This window comes from Mus caroli, chromosome 17 (assembly GCF_900094665.2).
Source record: "Mus caroli chromosome 17, CAROLI_EIJ_v1.1, whole genome shotgun sequence".
In the NCBI taxonomy this organism is placed as follows: domain Eukaryota; kingdom Metazoa; phylum Chordata; class Mammalia; order Rodentia; family Muridae; genus Mus; species Mus caroli.
Window position 1 is genome coordinate 73,924,883 of NC_034586.1, and position 19,857 is coordinate 73,944,739.

At 46.4% G+C, this 19,857-nt stretch overlaps 1 protein-coding gene across 2 annotated transcripts in view; it reads left to right on the top strand.

The window, feature by feature from the left end:
* The first annotated feature begins 24 nt into the window (after positions 1–24).
* The window catches only part of Crim1 (cysteine rich transmembrane BMP regulator 1), a 179,786-nt gene continuing 159,953 nt past the window's right edge, over positions 25–19,857 (top strand). For both annotated transcript variants that reach the window (XM_021186083.2, XM_029471628.1), the window contains exon 1: positions 25–913. In XM_021186083.2, the coding sequence (XP_021041742.1) occupies positions 583–913 (331 nt within the window). In that variant the 5' untranslated portion in view covers positions 25–582. The remainder of the gene's footprint in view (positions 914–19,857) is intronic.

Below are 19,857 nucleotides of genomic sequence, written 5' to 3' on the forward strand. Positions count from 1 at the left end.
GGGCGCAGCCGGAGCGGCGGAGGCTCCAGCCATAAACAAGCGCCCGGAGGAGCGGCGCGGGAGAGAGCCGAGCCGGGCACAAGGAACGGACGCCACGGACCTTCTGCTGAGCCACCGCGCCCACTCGGCGGCTCAGGAGACGGAGACCGGCCCGGAGGCTGCGCTGCCGTCGTCTTTCCCCGGCGATCAGGAGCAGCGCGGAGGACCCGAAGGAGCCACCAGCCCTTCTTCGGAACGGTGCGCAGCCACCGCCGCCGCCAGAAGTTTGGGTTGAACCGGAGCTGCCGCGAGGAAACTTTTTTTCCTCTTTTCCCCCTCCCGCCCGGGAGGAGAAGGAGGAGGAGGGGAAGCCACCCGCCACCGCTGCCGCTGGCGCCAACGCTCGTGGGCTCCGGGTCGGCGCGGCCCGCAGGGGCGGCGGGGGCCTCGCCCCGCGAGGGGAGGAGCGCCCCGGGGGCCCCTAGTGGGGCACGAGGACCGCGGGCTGCGGGTGCGGCGGCGGCGGCGCGTGTGCCCCGCGCAGGGGAGGGCGCCCGCCCCGCTCCCGGCCCGGCTGCGAGGAGGAGGCGGCGGCGCAGGAGGATGTACTTGGTGGCGGGGGGCAGGGGGCTGGCCGGCTGCGGGCACCTCTCGGTCTCGCTGCTGGGGCTGCTGCTGCTGCTGGCGCGCTCAGGCACCCGGGCGCTGGTCTGCCTGCCCTGTGACGAGTCCAAGTGCGAGGAGCCTCGGAGCTGCCCAGGAAGCATCGTGCAGGGCGTCTGCGGCTGCTGCTACATGTGCGCCCGCCAGAGGAACGAGAGCTGCGGTGGAGCCTATGGGCTCCATGGAGCCTGCGACCGGGGGCTGCGCTGTGTCATCCGCCCCCCGCTCAATGGCGACTCCATCACCGAGTACGAAGTGGGCGTCTGCGAAGGTACGGCTGCCCTGCTGCGCGCCCCCTCCCACCTGGCCCGTGCGGAACAAAGTTTGCTTGAGACTTTTCCCAGAGGAGAGAGGGTTCCCGGGGAGGAGGGACGGTTGCTGTCCCCTGGAGGGTGCCCTAGATGCCTGCCCAGGGGCGGGCGAGGTTGGGTTGCGTGGGTGAGCTCCGAACACGCATAGACACACACAGGTGCGGTGATTAGGGCTTACACTGGGTGGCCTTTCTCGCCCCAGGCAGGGGTGCCCTGTGCGGGGGCACACTGCGGAGTCTGGCACGCAAGAGTCCTCGGGGAGTCCGCCCCTGCTGCCCTGCCCGCATAGCGCAGTGTGGCACCGAGGGCGTTCGCAGTCCGCGCAGCCGGCTTCTGATAGCGGAGTAGACCTGTGCTCCAGCCTGCACTCCCTATGTGACTCTTACTATTTTTTCTTTGCGCTCTTTCTTCACCTCCTTCTTCCTCCTTCGCGTAATAAATCAGTTTCAGCTCCGGAGTATGTCAGTCCAGGCGAAGTTGCACATGGTGATTACTCATTTATTTGCCTATTGGAAACGGTCAAAGGCTTACTCTTTTCTGGATGGCTGAAGGGGGTGGGTGGGAGCTGCACCTGGATTAAAAAGTTATGGTTCACTACAAGAGGTTTCCTTTCAAGAGCCAACCTTTGCGTGTTTCTAGAGCTGGTGCTGTTGTCTTTTTGTTTGTTTGACAGCAGATTCTGCACTGCTAGCTTCACCGTGGCGCATCGTGCACCGCGGTGTGGTGTGTAGATGTACTGAGGGCGGGGGCGTTGATAGTGGCGCCTCCCTGTTTCGGAAGCACTGTTGGACCCGGTGGGCCTCCATCAGCACATGGCTCTACTTCTGCCTCAAGGTGCCCGATTAGGTCTGAGGTCTAGAGAGAAATAGTGGGTTCTTTTATTTTGACAATGGACTGGATTGTCTGTTAAAAGTGGGGTCCTTGTCTACTTAGAGATCAAACATTTGGGCTCCTCAATGCTGTTCCGGGTGTCTTGCCAAGGATTAGGGCTCACTTGCAAGAAAAGACAACAGCTCTCTGCCTTTACTGCTGTTAACCAGCCCCTGGGACACGGGTGTATCCTGAAGCATCATCGTGTGTGTGTGTGTGTGTGTGTGTGTGTGTGTGTGTGTGTGTGTGTGAGAGAGAGAGAGAGAGAGAGATGTGATGTGTGTCGAACTGAGATGATGGAAAGGACAAAGGTAGCTGTATTAAATGGCTTCAGTACTGTGGTAACTCTTTAAACACACATGCATTTATTTTTGCGTGTGGTTTTAAGGTTTTGGACAGTTGTGGAATAATCGGGGAAGCCTTCCTGGTTTGGAAGCTAGTGGGCAGTAATGAGGGGGCGGGGGCGGGGGCGGGGGGCCGGCACTGGTGGGGGGGCGGGGGGGGGTGAGGATATGCTCCTTTAGCATAGAGCCTGTAGGACCTAATTTTCCTGACACAGAAAAAAGGCCCTTCTGGTCTCCTTTGACAACAACGTGGGTTTGTTTCTCAGCTCAGGGAAAATGGTCATCAGACAGACTGTTAGACTTTCACATGTTTTGACTTGAGGCATTCTGAATAACTTAGGCTGAAAGATGCTTCTCTGTAACCTGCCATGTGGAGCGCCTAACTTGCCCCAGACTCCTATAGATCCGTAAGGAACTGGGAGGGACATGGTTAAATGCAGTGGAAACTGCAGGGCAGTGAGAAGGGCTTTGGGAGGCTCAGGAGAGGGTGACCCTTGTTTGTTTTTTCATGTGTTTCTGGTGAAGGGAATGCTTGGGGGAACATTTACAGTAATCAAGTGTTTTGGCAGCAACGCCCCATGTCACAGTACAGCGTGATTTTGGCAGTTTGTTAGGGAGCCTGTCATTCCTCTGAAATGATGCATCCCTCATGCCTGCCTTTCTCCTGGTAACACCAGGTGCACAAAGTGTTGGCCTTGAAAATGCTTGGAAGTGTTTCTTGATGTGAGTGTATTTCAATTAGTGCTTTCTGGAAACACATTTCAGTTAGCAGGCCTGTTTTCAGCTGAATGCTATGGGCACATCCCACTCCCCCCTCCCTCTTCCCTCCCTCCTTCCCTCCCTCCTCCCCTCCATCCTTCCTCCTTCCTTCCTTCCTTAATTCCTTCTTTGACTCTTTCCCTTCCTCTCTTCCTTCTTCCTTCCTTCACCAAAAGCAGCAGTGAAATAGAATCTTAAAGCCATGAGACTAAGAAAAAAAAGGACAGCAATTTTTGGCATGATGTAATGCTTACATTTGGAGAGGACTTTCTTCAACGGTCTAAAATGTCAGATATCTTCACATTACTGTAAAATGCATGGACCACGTAAGTTAGCTGACGAACCCTTTGCAGCACTAGAGGAATCTTCAAGAGTCACGGATTTCTAGAAGGTACCCCCAGATTTTCTTTCTTTCTTTTTTTTCTGTAACTTTGCATAAAATTTCTCAATGGCCAGTGCTTCCCTCAGTTTCCATTTTTATTCAGAAATTCGTGTGTATTGTTATCATAACACATGAATAGGGATGGATATATTTTATTCATGTAGAAAGTCTCTTGCGCTGCATTTTTTGCGCTAAAATGACCCCTACTGGTTGTATCTGTTAATGAAAAGTCTTTTGAAAGCTTATTTAGTTGGCTACCCTGAGAAAACATAGTATCATGGCATAAAATAGGGCTAATCCGCCTGCTTTTGAAGATGCGACTTAAGTACAGATTTATATTACTGTTTGCCAACTTGCAGACACGTTTGTTATTCCCATACTGACTGTCTTGGGGCAAGGGGGTGGTGGTGTTTTAAGCACAGTTCACAGAATGAGTTGGATCAGAATGGAGCCCAAATTTAGCCTTTTTGTTTCAGGTTTTTATGGCACAGTGATCCCTAAAAATAGATCAACAATCCTAGCCCACAAGAAGAACCCTGAAGAAAAAAAATTAATTTCTAAACAACTGGAATTGTGAATCAAGTGACGTGCTCACTAGGGTGTCTTCTCTGTATTGAGACCGTTAGTTTAAAAAAAATCCCAAGTGAGTGACTATGCATACTTGAAGGATGGAAAATGGAGCCAGTTAATCAGTTCTCTGTCGTCTCTCAGTCTTGAACAGTGCCTCCTGGCCCTTTGGAGGCAGCAGTGCCCTTTCCTGTTTCCCTGCATCTTGTGAGCCTTCCTGTTGGCCTTTGCAGAATCTTAGCCGGACTGCTTTTTTCTGTCTCCAGGGAAATCACCTACAATTCCAAAAAATTACAAGTTTGACTTCTAAACCTTGGAAGAAGTCTGGATGGGAGATTTCTTTAAGGGATCTGAGCTTTAAAAACTAATGAAGTGAGATTGTGTAGAAAGAATATTTTGATTGGGCAGTAAGGACTACATTTGGAACTGAGGGAGAGAGGCCTTAGGCTTCATGCTTCCCTGAGGATGGGCAAGGGGAAGAGGCACCAGTAGCTGTTTGTCTTAGGGTGATAAAGTTGCTAGCTTGAGTCTGCCATTGTTGGGACAGTGCTTAAGAATGGAGAGGACACTGTTGAGCTTTGTCCTGGGGACAGTGCGACATTAGAGTCAGGTGTCCATGACAGCAGATGTGCACCAAGACTTCAAAACTACTGTCACAACTCGGTTTTTCCCCATTGCTTTAGCTTCCCTTCCACGACGGTTTACAGGACAGCACAGAGATCTTAAGATTGTGTGGTGAGAACTTAGAGCAGAGAGAAAGGTTTGGTGTTCTAAGCTGCCCCCGTGAAGTTACAGTTTCTTCATTTGTCTTCTGGGATAGTCAGTAGCAGAAGATGCCCGCTTGGGGAGAGTGGGAGGTGGGAGGTGGGCCCAGCAAGCAGGCACCCAGGACCAGGTAGACATATCAAAACATTCAGCAGGGTACACACTGCATGCACACTGTCCTCTTCATTCAGTGGGAGGACCCGAAGTTTAAAGTCTATAGATTTTTACAAATTAAATAAAGGAGAAGTGGGGGAAAGCTAATACTTTTGTACTGAAGTTAGGGCAACATTTCAAACCCAGGCTTCCAGACTATGTTTTTGAGTCATGAATGGAGTTCATTTTCTCCTTCAGAAGTCTTTAGGTAAGGTCCACGCTTCGATACCAGAGAGAGAGGCGAGCAGAGGGCGTCTAAAAGATGTTAGCAGGGTATGGGAAGAGAAACTTAATTCAAGTAAACAAGGAAGTAATTAATTCCTCCTCAGAGTAAATATTGACAAAACACACGGGACCGACTATTCACTGCACATACACAAATGGGGCAAAATGACCTTCATGTGCGCTGTCAGGCTTATAGAATTCTCGCTGCTGTTAAGGAGTCTTGTCACATAAAACACTTGGCAAAGGACAGATGAGCTGCGGACTGTAGGGGAGAAAGACAAGAACAGCAGGCACCAGGACATGCGCTGCTAGTTACATGTGGGTAGAGACAAGGAAACTTTGTAAGCAGTGTGTTGGGGATACAACTAAGTAAGCAGAGGTCCCATTCACTTATAAAACATTTTTAGTGTTTGTGTGGGCAAGCTTGTGTGTGTGTGTGTGTGTGTGTGAGTTAGAGAGCGTGTTTGAGCATGTGTGAGAGTGTGTGAGGAAGTGTGTATGAGAATGAGTGTTTGTGAATATGAATGAGTGTGAGAGTTGTGAGTGTGTGCATGTGTGAATGTGTGTGTGTGTGAGAGTATACATGTGAAAGTGTGTGAGTGTGTGTATGTGAGTATGTGAGATAGTATTGGGGTGTGTGTGTGTGTGTGTGTGAATGCCAGTGTGTGTATGTGAGAGTGTGTGCCTATGTGAATGTGAAAGTGTGTGTGTATGTGAGTGTGTATGAGACGTGTCTGTGTGTGTGTGAATGTGAGAGTGTGTGTATGTGGGCAAGTGTGTGTGCACGTATGAGTGTGAAAGTGTGTGAGAAATAGTGTTTGTGTGTGTGAATGTAAGATTGTTTTATGCATGTCTATGTGAGAGCCTCTGTGTATGTGTGTGTGTGTGTGTGTGAGAGAGAGAGACAGAGACAGAGACAGAGACAGAGAGAATGCTTGTGTGAGTGTGCTTGTGTGTGCAGTGCGCCAGCGTTTGTGCTTGTGGATGTCGGAGGGCATTTGGAAGTTGGTTTTCTTCTTCCACCCTATGGGTCCTGAGGATTGAACTCAGGGGGGCAGGCTTGACAGTAAGCATCTTGACCTGCCTCAGGCAGGTTCATTTACGAAGAAAAGTGAACAGTCCCCAAACTCTGGACCTTGCATCCATGTACAGGAGCTAGCAGGAGATTCGGTACAGGTTTCTGCTCTCCATGGCTTGGTTCCTATTCAGCCATCTGCTTGAGGAGTTTGAGGAGACAGAGTGCAGGCATTATGAAGCTGGAAGATTTAGATAAAGTGGTGACCCCCAGAAAGTGGGTGGACTAAAGGATAAGGAATGAGAAAAAGGGGGGGGAGCCTTGAATTCATCTTAGCACAACTATATCACCCTTTGAAGAATGATCCAAAACACATTCCAGAGATTAATTGTGAAATTCCTGAAAAATGTGGGTGTGTTTAACTCAGGAAACGGTGCCAGCAGGAGAGATGACAGGGAAGCCTTCAGCTGTAAAGAAGGCAGGGTGGGGGGATGGTGGGGAGTGGAAGGTGAATATTTCTGGCAGAGCCAGTCCCTTACTACAGTTGTTACTCCATGTTCCAGATGGTGCATTTCGTATAAGGAGTTTGGAGACATCTCAGTGTGGGCCATTTAATGAGGAAGGCAGGACAGAGTAGTCAAGCAGGCCCCGAATTCCTGTCATCTTACAGGTCTACTTCTCCAAAGCAGCTTTTCAAAGATCAGGCTTGCTTTTGTGTATCACTCATTCATCTATTTTTTTTTCTCTTCTCCATCCTGTGCACAAGGCTGTCTACAGGGATAGAAGGAAGGGAGGGGATCTGGGTAGTGATTCAGAGCTAGTCTTCATTCTGGACACCAGTTCTCAGCCTGTGGGCCATGACCCCTTTGGGGACTGCATATCAGAGATCCTGCATATCAGAAGTTTACAGTATGAGTCCTAACAGGAGCAAAATGACAGTTATGAAGTAGCAATGAAAATAATTTTATGGGTGGGAGTCACCACACCAGGAAGGAACTGTATTAAAGGGTCACAGCATTAGGAAGGTTGAGAACCACTGCTGTACGCTCTTGGTCAAGATAAGTAAGGGAGATACTCTTCCCTACCCCCCACCCCCAAAGGTGGTTGGACCCATGCAAGTTCCATGCAAGTAAAGATGATGTGTGTCTATTCTTACTTGCTGGGCACACAGATAAGATTTGTTACTGTAAGAATCTGAGGCATGGAGGAACTCGTGGTTGCTGGGGAAGAGGGGGCCTGCCAATTCTCTTTAGAGCCCTTCCAGTCAGGTTGTCGGAGTGTTTCCCAACTTTTGAGCAGGAGCCTGCATTCTTAAAGCTTTGCTAGCCGTGGTTTAGAATGGCAGGTTTCCTCTTGTGCTTTCTCTCTGTTCTGGCTTGCTCTGAGTGGTACCAGAGTGTGGGCAGTGAACTGGGAGGTGTCTCCCTCTTCACCTCTTCACCTTCTCCCACCCCAGGCTACCTGGTCTGGTTAGATCTGAATCCTCTGTCCTGAGATCGGCCCTCCTCCATTGATGGACAGAGATGTGTGCTAGATGACATCTGTTTAAGGATGCTCTGAGGGTCTCAAGTGTCTTTTAGAGATTCTTGTCAGTTTCAAAGTGAACACATTTCCGGTCCTTATCTCTCTCTCTCTCTCTTCCTACCCCATTTTATTCTGAAGATACACAATGCCCATGCTATTGTGGATGAATGCGAAGGACAAGAACGTGGTTTCTGGTGTGGAATCCTCTTCTGAGTGTGTGCCTCCTTGTCTGACTCGTGAGGTTAATCATAGGGTCGTGATAAGAGCTCCCATAGTCTCCAGGAAACACCAGGTGTGGTAACAGCTGACATCTGACAGGGCTGCTCACCTAGTGCAAGGTTAACAACCTGACCTGGGCTCATTTCCTTGCTCCATCTAACCTCCCTGACCCTCAACCCTTGTAGGGAGTTAGAAAGCATGGCTCTTAGAAAGGTAGCCAGTTTAATGACTTCACACTCTCTCACCTCCAGCCATTCCCCAACAGCACAAATGTAGCCAGTTAAACTTGAGACCTGTTACTTATGCCATATCTAAATAATTACCGCAGAAGGTTGTATATTTAGGGTTAAAGAGGGACCTAAAATGCGTTGAGTTGCATCATTAGAATTGTTCCCTTAGCTCTTTTCCCCCCTGTGGGGTAGTATTTCATCTGGGGAGGTTGGCAGTCCTAAACTCATTCTAACCAGTAATGTGCATTTTCTTTTATGTTATATTTTGGAAGATTTTACTGGTAGCTCCTTAGATATGTTCGTGTGTGTGTGTGTGTGTGTGTGTGTTTGGGAGAGGGGGTTGTCCCACTGATGGTCAGCACAGGATTGAGCCTGTCGTGAGTTAAAGAGACAACTTGTATTGGTACAGCTCACTTCTCTCTGTCTCTCTGTCTCTGTCTCTCTCTGTCTCTCTCTGTCTCTCTCTCTCTCTCTCTCTCTCTCTCTCTCTCTCTCTCTCTCTCTCTCTCCCTGTCAGAACTCCAGGCCCACCTGCTGCTGCTGTCCCTGATACAAACCTCAAAGCCAGAGGTTTAAGCCCTGTATTCCTTCCTAGTTTAACTACTTACTCTGGATCAGCTTCTTTCTCTATTAAGTTAGGTAGCTGCAACGAACCAGAGAAACATCTGCCCGCAAATTATTTAATGGGCATCTGCTATGGGTCTGGTTTCTGTGTTATAAAATTCCAATACCTTTTTTTTTTTTTTTTTGTAAAAACTGGGCTTCTGAAAGTTTAATGGCCCATAGTCACCTGGGAGCCTATTAAAAGTTCAGGTTTGGCCACTAGGGATTATAGTTTAGTGGTAGAGCACATGTCTAGCATGTGCAAGGCCCTGACCCCCACACCTAAACAAACAGAGCAGACTCTGATTCAGTAAGTTTGGGATGGAGCCTGGTGGCCGTCACTCACGGATGATGCCAGCACGGTTCCACTCAGGTCATCCCCAAGTAAGAGTTTGGCTTTTGTAGCATGAAGTTGATATAGAAGGGTATCCAAAAACTGGCACACACGATGACAATTGTATTAGATTAGGCCTGTGTTTGCACAGAGGTAATGGTTTAATGGTGAACAGGGAAGGCTGGGGCCATTTGTTCATTGCAGTCTCAGACAGTGAAATCTGAGATGGGGGGGGGGGTACTGACCATGTCAGGAGCAGGTGAGAGGGGCCCTCTAACTTTTCCTCAGATCACCAGGAATGGAGGGTTCAGCCAACCAAATGAGTCTTGAGCCTAAGCTAAAGCGAACATTCACATCTTGACTCAGATGGTTTTGTCAGCTGCAAGACCAATCTTGGCTAGTTTTCCTTGGCTTTGTTTTCCTTGAGTAAACCTGAAGTATCAGGCACTTTTCCATCAAGTAATTATAGTGAAGATTAGAGATAACAAGTAATGAATATATATATTGTAGGTGATTTATACAGATATGAGTATTGTATACTTAAATACTAATAGTGTCCTTGGTAGATTTTTTTAATACCTAATATTAATTCTAATTTGAATCCTTTTTTATTTTCATCTTTGTTAGCTTTCTCTGTATATAAATTTAGAAGTCAGCCTTGTGCATATACTAACACCTCCTCCACACACTCGCTCTTTTGACAGGAGGCTCAGGATGGTAAATCTGGTCTCATGTTTGTCCCAGAGAAAATGACTCTATAGTTCAGAGAACAAGGTGTTCCTTGGTTTGACCTCCGGTAACCCTAATTCCCAGGTCTGTGGAATCTGGTGGAATGTGAACATTTGCTTGGGTCTGGGCTTCAAGTTTTTCCTTTCAGGAAAAAAAAAGAAATACCATCTCCTTTAAAAGGTAACAAGGTGCGTGCGGCCATGAGACCCAGGGCCAGAGCATATCTTGTTGTTCGTCTCTATCTTGCATGGGGTATCCTTTGAAGTGAGTGAGTACCTCACTGTTACCATGGATTGGCCTACTGTGGTCTCTGGAGTGCCTGTGTTACTACAGAGGAAGGCACAAATATCCCACAATTAATATCTGACCTCCTGTTTGGTTCCCAGTGTAAGTATGGTCCCACAGTCTGGTAATTCCTAACCGTGAGTCCTTCCTTCTTGCCTAGAAATGAGTATCATTTTTATTCAGTAAATATTAGCACAGAGTTCCCAAGACAGATACCTCATAATGGCTACTGTGGGGAAGGAAAAACAAAAACCTGATGGAGATAAAAATCCTCGGGCCAGTAAGTAAGTTAAAGTTACAACAGATTCTTCAGGACAGCCAAACCTTACAACATAGCAGAAAATTAATTTTTTCCCAGACACTCTGTTAGTACCTATCCCTGAGATGCCCTCTGTCTTTTATCCAGTGTGTTGGTATTTTAACATGTAATCAAAATGAGAAAAAACAAAACCTACAAAACATAGTTTCAGGGTTTCTTTTGTGTTAGTGTTAATCAAACGCAAGTATAACATCCTAATTTGAAACATTCAAAGAACACTTGTCTTTGTTTTTAAATTTTCATTCATTATTTATTATGTTCTTTCCTCTTTTTATTAGATATTTTCTTTATTTACATTTCAGATGTTATTCCCCTATCCTCTCCCCCCTCCCCCTGCTCCCCAACCCACTCACTCCAGCTTCCCAGCCCTGGCATTCCCCTATGCTGGAGCATAGAACCTACATAGGACCAAGGGCCTGTTCTCCCATTAATGACTAACAAGGCCATCCTCTGCTACATATGCAGCTGGAGCCATGAGTCTCTCCATGTGTGTTTCCTTTGATTGGTGGTTTAGTCCCTGGGAGCTCTGGGGTACTGGTTAGTTCATATTGCTGTTCCTCCTATGGGGCTGTAAACCCCTTCATCTCCTTGGGTACTTTCTCTAGCTCCTTCATTGGGGACCCTCTGCTCCATCCAATGTATGGCTGTGAGCATCCACTTCTGTGTTTGTCAGGTACTGGCAGAGCCTCTCAGTAGACAGCTATATCAGTCTCCTGTCAGCAAGGTCTTGTTGGCATCTGCAATAGTGTCTGGGTTTGGTGGCAGTTTATGGGATGGATCCCCAGGTGGGGCAGTTTCTGGATGGTTATGCCTTCAGTCTCTGCTCCGAACTTTGTCTCTGTAACTCCTTCCATGGGTATTTTGTTCCCCCTTCTAAGAAGGATCGAAGTGTCCACACTTTGGTCTTCTTTCTTCTTGAGTTTCATGTGTTTTGTAAATTGTATCTTGGATATTCTGAGCTTCTGGGCTAATAGCCTCTTATCAGTGAGTACATATCATGTGTGTTCTTTTGTGATTGGGTTACCTCACTCAGGATGATATCCTCCAGATCCATCCACTTGCCTAAGAATTTCATGAATTCCTTGAAGAACACTTGTCTTAAGAATATGTAAGAAGAGAAACCAAGGGGCTGAAGGGATAACTCAGTGGTTAAGAGCACTAAGCTGCTTTTCAAGAGGACCTGGGTTTGATTCCCAACACCCACATGGGTGACTCACAACTGTACTTCAATTCAAGTTCCAGGGGGATCTGACACCTTCTTCTGACTTCACTGGACATTGGGCTTGCATGTGGGGCACAGATATATATGCAGACAAAACACCCACACACATAAAACTTTTAAAAATTACATAAATAAATAAATGTAGGGCTGACTGTATTTTAAGACAGTCATATTTTATTTCTGACTTCCGAGGATTTGACATACCTACTGTTAAAGTTTAAGCTATGTTTTTAGAACCAACTATCCCAAGGTTTTGGGTTTTTTTTTTTTAATTCTTATTTTAATTTTTTTTTAGCTGTAAATAGAGACTGTGTCTGTCTTGTTTAGTGTTTCAAAACAAAATCATAAACAAACATGTCAGATTCAAAACAGAAAGGAATTTCTGGCGAGGCAGGATGAAACCTGAGCTGGCAGAGCCCCACTTACTGGAGGGAACTTACTTAGCTTCAACTCCAAAGACCTGGAAAAAAAGGGCTCACAGCTGTGATCAAATCAGAGGCATCTGGATGTTGAGGAATTGTGACACCCTCTTTGAGATTCCAGAAGACCTGCCAGAGAGAGGTAAATCCGCCTGGGGGATGTTCCACCTGAAGCAGACATCAGCAAGACATATTTAGACACCCCCACCCGCTTCAACCTCATTTTATGTCAAGAATCTTACCCATGAGGATCATGAGTTCTGTCCCCCCAGAATGAGTGTTTACAGTTCTGCAGATCTCAAAGGAGGCCATTCCTCACCTGTCATTGTTGGAGCTTGGGCGCTTGGTTATTATTATTGTTGTTGCTGTTGTTGTAGTTGCTGCTGTGTGAACCGAGTGTGGTAAAGGTGTGGGTTTCAGACAATCTTGTCTCTGGAAATCAAAGTAGAGGGATCTTTAAATGACATTTTTAAAAGAATGGGGTTGCTGTATGCTGTTTGAGAACCCAAGTTCATATACTTTTCAGAAAAATTTTAGGGAAATCATTACCACTTACCTATGCCTTAAAAATGAAAGACCAGGTCACTCCATATTCTAGTCAATGTGAGGATGAGGCCCTTTATGTCCTGGCTTCTCAGAGAGGTAAATATCACTGAAGACTTAGACCTGAGAGCTGAGGGCTGGAGGAAAAGAGAAAAACCGTCATGGTTTCTGGTTTTTCTTCGTCATCTAAAGAGCTTAAAACTCTGTAATTGTGCACTGCCTTCATTCTGTCTTCATTTGTCAGAAAGGAAATTAGTTACCTACCTGAATGCAGGGAGTCTAAATCAGGGATTGTAAGGCTGTTCTCTGATCATAAGATCTGAGCGTCTATGTCCCACAAGTGCTGGCCAAGGATCAGATATTACCTTGTGCTTACAGAGTTAGGGAAGGAAGAACGGTGACCACCCGCCCAGTGCTCAGGAGGTGCTGGAGACTGTAGGACTCAGCAGGAAAACAAGAAGTCTGCTTGGCTGGTGTTTTTTGGGACAAGTCAGTGACAGCGAAAACATCATTATAGGGACATTAGTGACATCTATTAAATGCCTGCAATCTGTCACCGTTAACTATGTTCTGATCTTCACCCAAGTCTAAACTGGCCTGTTGCTTTCATTCTTTCTCCATTTCTCATTTGCTTTGTTAATTATTACAGTTATCCTGGGCCCAAGGGAGGTAGGTGACATACTGCCGAGGGAGGGAGAAGCTCCCGCAAAGACAGGTCAAAACTCGCCCCACTCCGCATGCTCCTTTCTGCCTCTGATACTGGGGAGAGCTGAGTAATTGCTGCTCTTCCTAATAACTGCAGGCAGCAGCCAGATTCTCTGCATTCTTTCACCTTTGCTGCTGTTTTCACTTGCCAGGGAGTTTCCTTAAGGAGCAGACTGGATTTAAAGAAACATAACTAATAGTGCACAAAAGCCAGGGGGAGGTGGGCCACAGAGGCAGGAGCTCCTTGGTACGAGGCATGAACCAAGCTCCCAGCTGTCTTGGCTACTGACTGAGCCTTGTAGTCAGCCTCTCTGTGACACAACCTATCCTCACTCAACCTGTTTTCAAAGTGCCAGCCAACTCTGCAGCTTAGAAAGCTGGAGTTTTCTAGAAACTTCCATCTTTCCTTTGCGTATTACACCAAAAGACTTGATAGTATGAGCCCTTGGCCCTGAAACGTGGTGAATATATTATTCTAAAGGATGTGAAGGCTTCAGCACTGCCTCCTCCAGCAGGAATATGACACTGACTGGTTCATTCCAGTCAGAATTGATTCATTGATAAATCTGCGCAATTGTTGTATATTCCCTAACGATAGCATGCAGCGTGAGAAGACCTCAGCACCTCGTTATGATTTGGTTTCCCTGACTCAGAATTTAACTTCCTAAGGCACCAATCGATGCCTAGAAGGACTTACTTTTTAGTGTTCTATAATAGTTCTATAATAGTTCTATAATAGTTCTATAATAGTTTGCTCCCTATCCCTAAATAATTCTCTCCTCCCATCTATAAAACTGTTAAAGGTTTACTAGTGACTGGATGGGTATTTTAACTGGGTGGCTATTTTATATTGTACTGAGACTTGCTCTTTTCTTGTTTCAGGCGATGGTATCAAAAGTTAAATCCTGTTCCAGACCTTACCTTGTCTCTTCTTGTCTAGCTTGCTAGATAATTAATAGTCAGTAATCAGGAAAATAGCCACTGAGGTGTGGGTGGTGTTAATTTACCAAATAGAGCTTTGGCCTAAGAGAAGCTTTCCCATATTCTTCTGTGGTGTATAAACCCATCCTCATTTGAGTCTCTTCCTGCTTGATTGGGACATCTAGCTGATGTCCTGTCTCTAAGGACTTGGCTCTCAGAACTCTGAGAAGTGTGTGTGTGTGTGTGTGTGTGTGTGTGTGTGTGTGTGTGTGTGTGTGCGTGCATGTGTGAGTATATATGTGGGGGGGGGGCAATGAGTGTATGCTGGCAGGCTCAGTGGATACTCACATTGCCCCTTCTTCACATTGCCCACCCTCACAGTCCGCCCTCCTTCTCTAGCAGTCCCTTGCCAAAACCTTATGCAAGCTGGACTTGAGGTGCTTAGAAGCCTTTGGACGAATCCTTCCCCGTGCCTTTGCACTTGCCTCCATGTTCTTCTCAGCATGGCTGCTTTCAGCTCTCTGGGTATCAGTAATCTGTCTGTTCCCAGATAATTAGTGCCAAGCATCCGCGCCACTGTGAGGACTTCTTCCAGTAAACCACCTCTGCACTCATTGCTGAAGGATTCTGTGAAAACGTTCACACGGTCCCAGAACTACAGATCCCCGTGGTGCTGTGGCAAGTATAGCACAAGCCAAAAAGTGATGAGTGTGCGAAGCAGGAGTCTTTATGATTGGTCTAAAAAGAAATGCCCAGGACAGAACAGTGTTCCTGGGGCATCAATCAGCAGACCTTGAGTGGTGCCTTTTCAGAAGCATCCTTGAGAGAGAGAGAGAGGGAGGGAGAGAGAGAGAGAGAGAGAAGCTGTTATGGCTCCTTCTTTCAGTTTAACTTTAACTTTGGGGCTTAGTTAGAAGTAGGGTGTGTGTGTGTGTGTGTGTGTGTGTGTCCCTGTCTGTACACACTGCCAATAACTTAGGTCACAGCATGAAGAACGCTCTATGTTGCTACTGAAAACAACTCTGGGCTAGCACGCTGAGTGTTTTGCCTCTCTGTAGACCATCAAACCAAAGGAGCTGCCTCCTGAAGGTTGCCCTTGCTTTATTGGGAGTGTGTACTACTGGTTGGTGCTGGACGTCTTATGCAGTTGCTGTCTTAGTTTTTGAAACGGAGTCTTAAGCTGTGCTGAAAGCTCACTAATTTTGTCAGAATAGCCCACCAGTGAGCTCCAAGAATCCTTCTGTCTCCACCTCCCCCTGGCCTGCCTTGACCTCCCCCCCCACCAGGACTGAGGTTTGAGATGGCACATGCCCAACTTTGACATGAGTGTGGGAGATTTGAACTCGGATTCTCATGCTTGTGTGACAACCACTCTAGCGACTGAATCATCTCCCAGGCCCTGTTTTATTTATTGTATTTGAACACAGAACGGTTCTAGTTGCACCGCTTTTGCTTTGGAACTGTCTGTTTAATTGAAATATGGATGAGGAACCAAGTATAGGGTAGGACTCTTTACTGACATTTATTTCCTGGTGATTGAGGCAAGTTTTATCTTTAAGAGCAATGGTGCTTTATAACAGGCTGTCATTAAACACAGTTGTTTGACCTTATAAAGGAATTTTAGATGTGAGAGCCAAAAGAAAACACAGAAATTTAGGGTGAGAAATGGCAGACATCTGTAGGGAAATAAACTATGAGAAGCCAAAGGTGGTTTTTTGTTTGTTTGTTTGTTTGTTTATTGTTTTTTTGGCTGGAAAGAGATTATATTATTTTCAAAGACTAAACTGGGAAGAGGTGAGACCTCAGCAGCCAAGTTTATTGATTTGCTATTCAGAAAATTATATTAGACCCTTAGAAAGACAGAGGAAAAAGAAAAGAGTCTGCCAGCAGAGAGCTGGAAAACTTGAGGGAGATAAAGTATTTACAAGTTTTAATAACATAAAACACGTCCAAGAGAAATACATAATTGCAGCTGCATTTGGCAATGAAAATAGCCTGTGGATTATATTTTTTAAATTGTCTGTGGATGTGTAAGCTCATGCCCTTGGGTAAAAAAAAATGCTTGGGTGATAATGTTTCTTGAGAGAATGGAAAAATAGGAGATATTAGGAAGTAAAAAGAGAGGGGTGGCGTGGCATACGGGAAGAAGAGGCAACATTTTTATGTTAGAGGGGTGTACCTCATATGCATAATCATTAGGATTGTTTCTAATCTTAGTGTAATAATCGTTACACTTCCCATAGGGCGGTGGTAATTTGCATAGTTTTACAGGAAAGGCCACGGGTAAGGGAGAAAATCGGTGCTGAATTAAAAGACCCAAGCGTCTTGCTCCTAAAGTTTGAGGTTTTCCAACCTGCTTTCAATCCTGGGCAAAGACCCTTGGAAAAAAACAGAAACTAGGAAATGTGCTCAATACATTTGTCGTGATCCTGCGCCACCAGATCTAGCAGTGAGGCCAGGAACTGGAAACTGGGTGTGGTGTCACTTTTCAGAGTCCCTAAAGCTGCCTGCCTGGCCTCTCAGATGTGCTCTTGTCCCTCAGGCCCTCCGCTTTTCTTTGTGAAGCCTTCCTGCCCTGCCCAGGAAAAAGTAATGCCACCCCCTCCTCCTGGGTGCCCATAAATAGCCCTTTCCCCTGCCCTTCATTGGGCCTTTCATAGTCTGTTAGAGTTCACATTTCTGCCTTCCTCCCTGCCTGGTTGTGATCCACTCGAGTGCCAGGATTGTGTGTTATTCTGGCACTTGGCACACAGGAAGAACTCAATGAGCATTTGTTGACTAAATCTAGACTCAAGGTCATCCAAGATATTAGACAAAACTTTTCCGTCTCAAGTGTTCAATCTGTATTGTGGAAACTGAAATGAGAGACACTTACTTACCTGTATCTAGAGCCCCCATGAGAAATCCTGTCATCCCAGAAGGACACACAGGTGGGTTTTTAACTAGTCTGCCTCAGCAAGTCTTAATGTTTTTGATAGCATTTACATAATGAGTTGAATTCAGCCATATTTATCTTTGCAAGTATTTTAAAGCATTTTTTTATAAAAATTACTCATTATGACTTTCTTTCCAGTTTTTCGTCAGAATGTCCCCTTTCATGAGCAGGCCCCTCACCTACTTGTAAGAACTGTCCTTATAAGAACATAATAAGTGCTTGCCTTTACCTAATGGCCAGGGAACTAGTACACTGAACATGTATGATGACCAGCCTCAGATAAACAACTGAGAAATGATTATGAACAACTTGAAGACCACAAGTCCGATGGCCACACGAACACTGTCAGTGGACAGAGTTCTGGAGTCTCAGCAAATCCAAAATTTGCTGGCACCTTCTGTGAGTCATTTCAGCTAAGTGGGAGGGAATTGGGTTCAACTGGGATGCCCTGGATATTGGGTCTTGGTGAAGTGCGTGGACCTGGCAATGTCCTGAGGTGTTTAGGATCCTCTGAGGAGGGAAATCCTAAACCAACATCAGGAGGGTGGCCTTCTGGGACTGCATAGTGACAGTGCCTCACAGGCTTTAGCAGAACGCCCACCGGAATGCCATAGAAGGAGCCTGGGGAAGCACAATCTCGTTTGGATTCACACCAAAACCCTGTAGTTTTAGGGACTGAGGGGGTTGTTGGTGATTAGTGCCAGGGGCCTGAACTTGGTGTATTTAGTGACAGGAGCCTGAACTTGGTGTATTTAGTGGCAGGAGTTGTCTTTTCTTCAACACTAGTCATGAACTTTTTGTTTGTTTTTTCTAAAGGTCTTAAAGTGATTTACAAATTAAGACAGAGTGACATGAGATACTTAAGGGACACAGGCACAAATTAGACTAAGTCTCTCGTCTGCTGAGGAAGACGGATTTGAACAAGATAAAGTACAGGGAGTCAAGTCACAGACACGTATAACCTTACCCTGACTACAGGAGCGTGGTCCAGCCAGTGCTGGGGCCAAACCCAGGCCGGGCCTTGTGCTCCAGTCACTGTAGCCCTGAACTAGATTTACATCCCTCACACATCGTTAAATCATTAACGTCAACATGCCTGGGGAACCCCATTTTCTTAGAGCACGTTGACGGTTTGGATGTCTCTGCTACAGTGCTCCAGTCATTCTCACATTGGAGCTGCTCATCCCAGAGTGGCTTTCCCAGTCACTCACCCATTTCAGGTCTATCGCCTGCTGTTGTCAAGAAAGGCTTTTGGAACTGGAAAGAGGGTACCTTGGAAGAGATGGCTAAGTTCCTTGGGTTGTCCACAGTCCATAGTTGGCAATAAAACATGGAGATTTCTAAGGAAAGTCATGGCGCTTCACCATCCCCTGATCGGATAACTCTGTAGGAAGCCTTGGGGGTTTAAGTAAGAGTCAGCCCCTAGGCTTCAGGGACAGGTCTCTCCCTCTTTGCATACTCTCTTTTCCAAGACCTTTAGCAGCAGGAGGAGCTTTGGGCTTGATAGCAAACATTGGGCCCTCTGGGGTATCTGTTCTTAGACCTGTGATTCCATAGTCAACTCACAAGGTTGGGGAAGGACCCTGAACTCTACTTGCTTGCTGCTGGAAAACATACTCACCCTTGGGCTTCAGCAAAATCAATGAATGGAGCCCGAGGACCGGGAAGCATACTTGAAGAGGGCGTGCCCACTAGACTGCAAGCCAAAGCAAACAATCCTGGTAACTGAGAAAGACTTCTGGGAGGAGAAAACTGGAGGAGTGACTCTGAAGTATAACCAGAGAGTGCAGAAGGAGGCTCTGTGAGTCCTGAAAAGAACCCCTCAAAGCTACTGGAAGGGGTCAGTTGTTTGAGCTGGCTTTTGACAAGCTTATCATGTCTACGTTTGAACCCAGAGATAGCACTTGAGAAAAGTGATGTGGTCGGGACAGTCCAGGCAAACTGGGGTACTGTTGGGGGTCAGGGAGAAAGACAGGAAGATGCCAGCGACAGAGGATAGAGTCTTAAGACTCTATCTACCAGAGTGATCTGTGACCTGGCACGGAGGTAGGAGGAGGGTGTCCATGAGTCTGCACCTGTGGAAACAGACATTCTCTGTCGTTCTTTATAGGAGGAAATGGGTCACTGCAGTGGACAACTGTACATATGTTGTAGATTCCATTACGTGTGCATATTCATATACGAGCATCCATAAGTGCAATGTGCATGTGTGCAGGAAGGTTCCTCACAGGGTTCTGTGCTTTGTCCTGACAACAACTTCTTTTTGTCAAGTCCTTGTGACAATCGAGAGTTGTCCTACTGTCTCTGGCCATCATTGGTGTGTAGTGATAAATACACATAGATCGTTTAGCATGCATGAAGCTGCACGTATCTTGTATCTTCTGAAGTTCCTGGGCTTTCCATGAGGTTGATGGTTGCTAGGGCCCTGACCAGGGTGTCAACAATGGTCGTCTATCCAAAAGCATTGATAAAGAAATTCCTTAAAACTTGTGTGGCTCGGGGCTGGTGAGATGGCTCAGTGGGTAAGAGCACCCGACTGCTCTTCCGTAGGTCCAGAGTTCAAATCCCAGCAACCACATGGTGGCTCACAGCCATCCGTAACAAGATCTGGTGCCCTCTTCTGGAGTGTCTGAAGACAGCTACAGTGTACTTACATATAATAAATAAATAAATCTTTAAAAAAAAAAAACTTGTGTGGCTCAAAAGATTCTTGGTGATAAGTTTCATATGTTGTTTGTAAAAAGAAGCCTACAGTTCATTCATGGTCCCTTTGTAGTTCCAGTTCTGAACATCTTATTTCCCATCACCAGTTGTGTGTGCTGGAGCCAAATATCAG